The sequence below is a fragment of the Guillardia theta genome, assembly GCF_000315625.1.
Source record: "Guillardia theta CCMP2712 unplaced genomic scaffold GUITHscaffold_203, whole genome shotgun sequence".
Classification (NCBI taxonomy): domain Eukaryota; class Cryptophyceae; order Pyrenomonadales; family Geminigeraceae; genus Guillardia; species Guillardia theta.
The window spans coordinates 38,911-41,410 of NW_005434473.1; the positions used below are offsets into that span (position 1 = coordinate 38,911).

At 56.8% G+C, this 2,500-nt stretch overlaps 3 protein-coding genes across 3 annotated transcripts in view; 1 reads left to right on the plus strand and 2 right to left on the minus strand.

Moving 5' to 3' along the window:
* GUITHDRAFT_90895 (hypothetical protein) overlaps window positions 1-349 on the plus strand; it is a gene marked incomplete at its 5' end in the record, with an annotated part of 1,415 nt that extends 1,066 nt beyond the window's left edge. Inside the window, one exon of the mRNA XM_005819835.1 lies at window positions 49-349. Coding sequence (XP_005819892.1) covers window positions 49-152 — 104 coding nt within the window. The 3' untranslated portion in view covers window positions 153-349. The remainder of the gene's footprint in view (window positions 1-48) is intronic.
* Window positions 350-468: 119 nt separating this feature from the next.
* Window positions 469-852, minus strand: GUITHDRAFT_120898 (hypothetical protein; the record flags this gene model as incomplete). The annotated part of the gene is made up of 1 exon (XM_005819836.1): window positions 469-852. The coding sequence occupies one exon, from the start codon at window positions 850-852 to the stop codon at window positions 469-471; it is 384 nt and encodes a 127-aa protein (XP_005819893.1).
* Window positions 853-1,752: 900 nt separating this feature from the next.
* The window catches only part of GUITHDRAFT_120899 (hypothetical protein), a gene marked incomplete at both ends in the record, with an annotated part of 897 nt that continues 149 nt past the window's right edge, over window positions 1,753-2,500 (minus strand). Inside the window, one exon of the mRNA XM_005819837.1 lies at window positions 1,753-2,500. This exon is cut by the window's right edge and continues 149 nt beyond it. Coding sequence (XP_005819894.1) covers window positions 1,753-2,500 — 748 coding nt within the window.

Consider the following 2,500-nt stretch of genomic DNA (forward strand, 5'->3'; position numbering starts at 1 on the left):
CTCCTTCCATCTTTCCCTTCCTCTTCTTCCACTGACGCTCTTCTCCTCAGCGGGCCGAGAAGGAGTCTCCCAACGGCAAGAAGAGCAAACCTCTCTGCATGGACATCTTTCTTGACGAAGACGAGTTCTTGGAAAGGCCCCACAGCCGTTGATCGCATTTCTCCCTTCTGTTTGTGTGACGAGACATGTGTAGAAGTTTTGAGGAACGTGTTCAACCCGTCCCTCATTGTGTTGTGATGAGTTTTTCCCGGATGTGCATGTGAAGGTTGTATACAATGTTGCAGCGCAGAGTTGTTCGCTGTGTAGTTCAATGTCAAATTTTGTGCGAATGAAATGTCTGTACATCTTTAACCTCCCTCGCTCCTCGCCTCGCCTCTTCTCTCTTTCTCCTCCTCCTCCTCTGCCTCATCCTCCTTCTCCTTCTCCTCCGCCTCCGCTCCTCCTCCCCCCCTCACCTCCTCCTCCTCCTCATAGTTCTGCTTTCCTCCTGAACCCCTTCTCCTTCAAGAGGTCCCGAAGGCGTCCCACGTCGTCCCCGAGCTCTCCAATACTGATTCTCTCCGATGGCTCCGCACTACCATCGTCCTTGTAGATGTGTAGCTCAGGCACATGGCCCTGTACATACTCAACTTCCAGGTTCTCGTAAGACTTGATCTCTGCTACGTCGGCAGCCGAAGCTCCCTTCACGAACAACTTTGTGTTGGGGAGCTTGTTGAGCTTGCAACCAGCGCAGGTGACGAACTTTCCTTTCACCGGTGAGGGAGATGATGTTGTTTGATCTTCAGATGATGATGATGATGATGATGATGATGCTGCTGCAACCATCGTCATCGTCATCATTCCGCATGCCATCACGACCAATGCTATCGTCCTCGCCGCCATGTTCTTATTATTTCTCGATCCCTTTATGAGTTGAATTGAACCCTCATCCCCGCTCGTGCTCCGGCGGCCCGCCATGCGGCCCGCCCCCCGGGGCCCCCGGCCCGGGCCCAGTGCGGCCGGGCCTCAGTGGGGCCCGGGCCCGGCGTAGATGGAACGTATGCCAGCCGTGCCAGTCAGATAGCGCCGAGTTAACAAAAACTCTCCTGTAAACCAAGACGACTTACTATGTCCGTTGAAGGCGGCCGATGGAGCGTGATGGTGTGGGACGAAGAGGGGGCTTTCCTAGCCGTCTTGTTAAGGTCCTCTCATGTCTGGATGCTTGGGTTTCACATCCTAGCATACAGTCTATCTCTCATGTGCTCCTCAATTCTGGTTTTGTGTGCATTAAACTCGGTCTTGAGCAAAAACTGTCTTGTCACAACCGTACTGGTCGACTAGTACAAGTCTAACAAGCTTGCCAAGTTGTATTCCGAAGTTCCGTCAGTACCCGGCGAGCTCAACCCGCGACTCAGTGATCGGACGCTGCCGCCCGGCCGTGCGCCCCCGGCGGGCCCGCGGCCCGGCTGAGATCACTCCGCCAGGCTGTGGCATGCCGGCAGGCGATCCCGGCGCCGTGACTGTGACAGTGAATCGGACCGTCTGTGACCGGGCCCGGCCCGGCTGGCCGCCCGGCGTCGGGCTGTGCCAGGACTCGGCTAGCGGCACCCGGCCGCGGGCGCCGCAGTGAGTCGCGGAGTCGCGGAGTCTCGCCGCGCTGAACTTCGGCACGATATGGACTCCGATCGGAGGCGATCACGTGTACAACTTGTGTCATGCATGATGCGACACTAGTGACAAGGCTATCATCACGTGTTTACAGTCTCAGCCCCTTCACTCTCTCACAAGAGCGAGCAAGCAGGAAGGAGGCAAACCACCAGTCACTTCGGTCTCACTCTTCCTTTCCCTTCTCCGCAGCATCTTCCTGGTCAAGCACCTGAGAGCGTACAGCACCGATGCCAACCCCAGCAGGACAACGCTGAGCAGGATCTTGCTGGTGGTGACAGCCCTGATCACGATGGGCAGGATGATCTTGTACTTGAAGTCTGTCCTGTCGTTGACCCTCGGGAACGGCTCCGTAGGACACTTGTCCCCCAGCTCCAAGAACTTGCACAAAGGTGCCCAACCATCCTTGCCAACCTTAAGCTCCAGCTTCTGCTCGTCGGGGAGCTTGAAGTCTCTGAACTCCCTCACGTTCTTGTTGAATTCTTCTATGATCTCCTCCCGTGTGATGTTGTTCCGCCTCCCCTCCCCCAGCACCCTGTCCCAGAACGCGTCTGGCACAGGCAGTACCGGATCGTGAACATCGGAGAGGGTGTCAAGCATCCTCAGCAACCAGGGATCGGGCAGGATGGTCTGGCTGGCTGACTCGTACCACCTCTCGGGCTCCCTCACGCTCAGGATCAGCTTCGCACGCGGGTTCAATTCAGATAGCTCCCTCCACCAGGCCGCAACGGGGAAATCCACCGCTGCCGTGTAGTTCTCAAGGATCTTGCTCAGGATCTCACCCACTGGCTCGCCCTTCACATGCCTCCTCGATGCCTCTGTCCACATGGCCTTGTGATGGGGATTTCTCTCTATG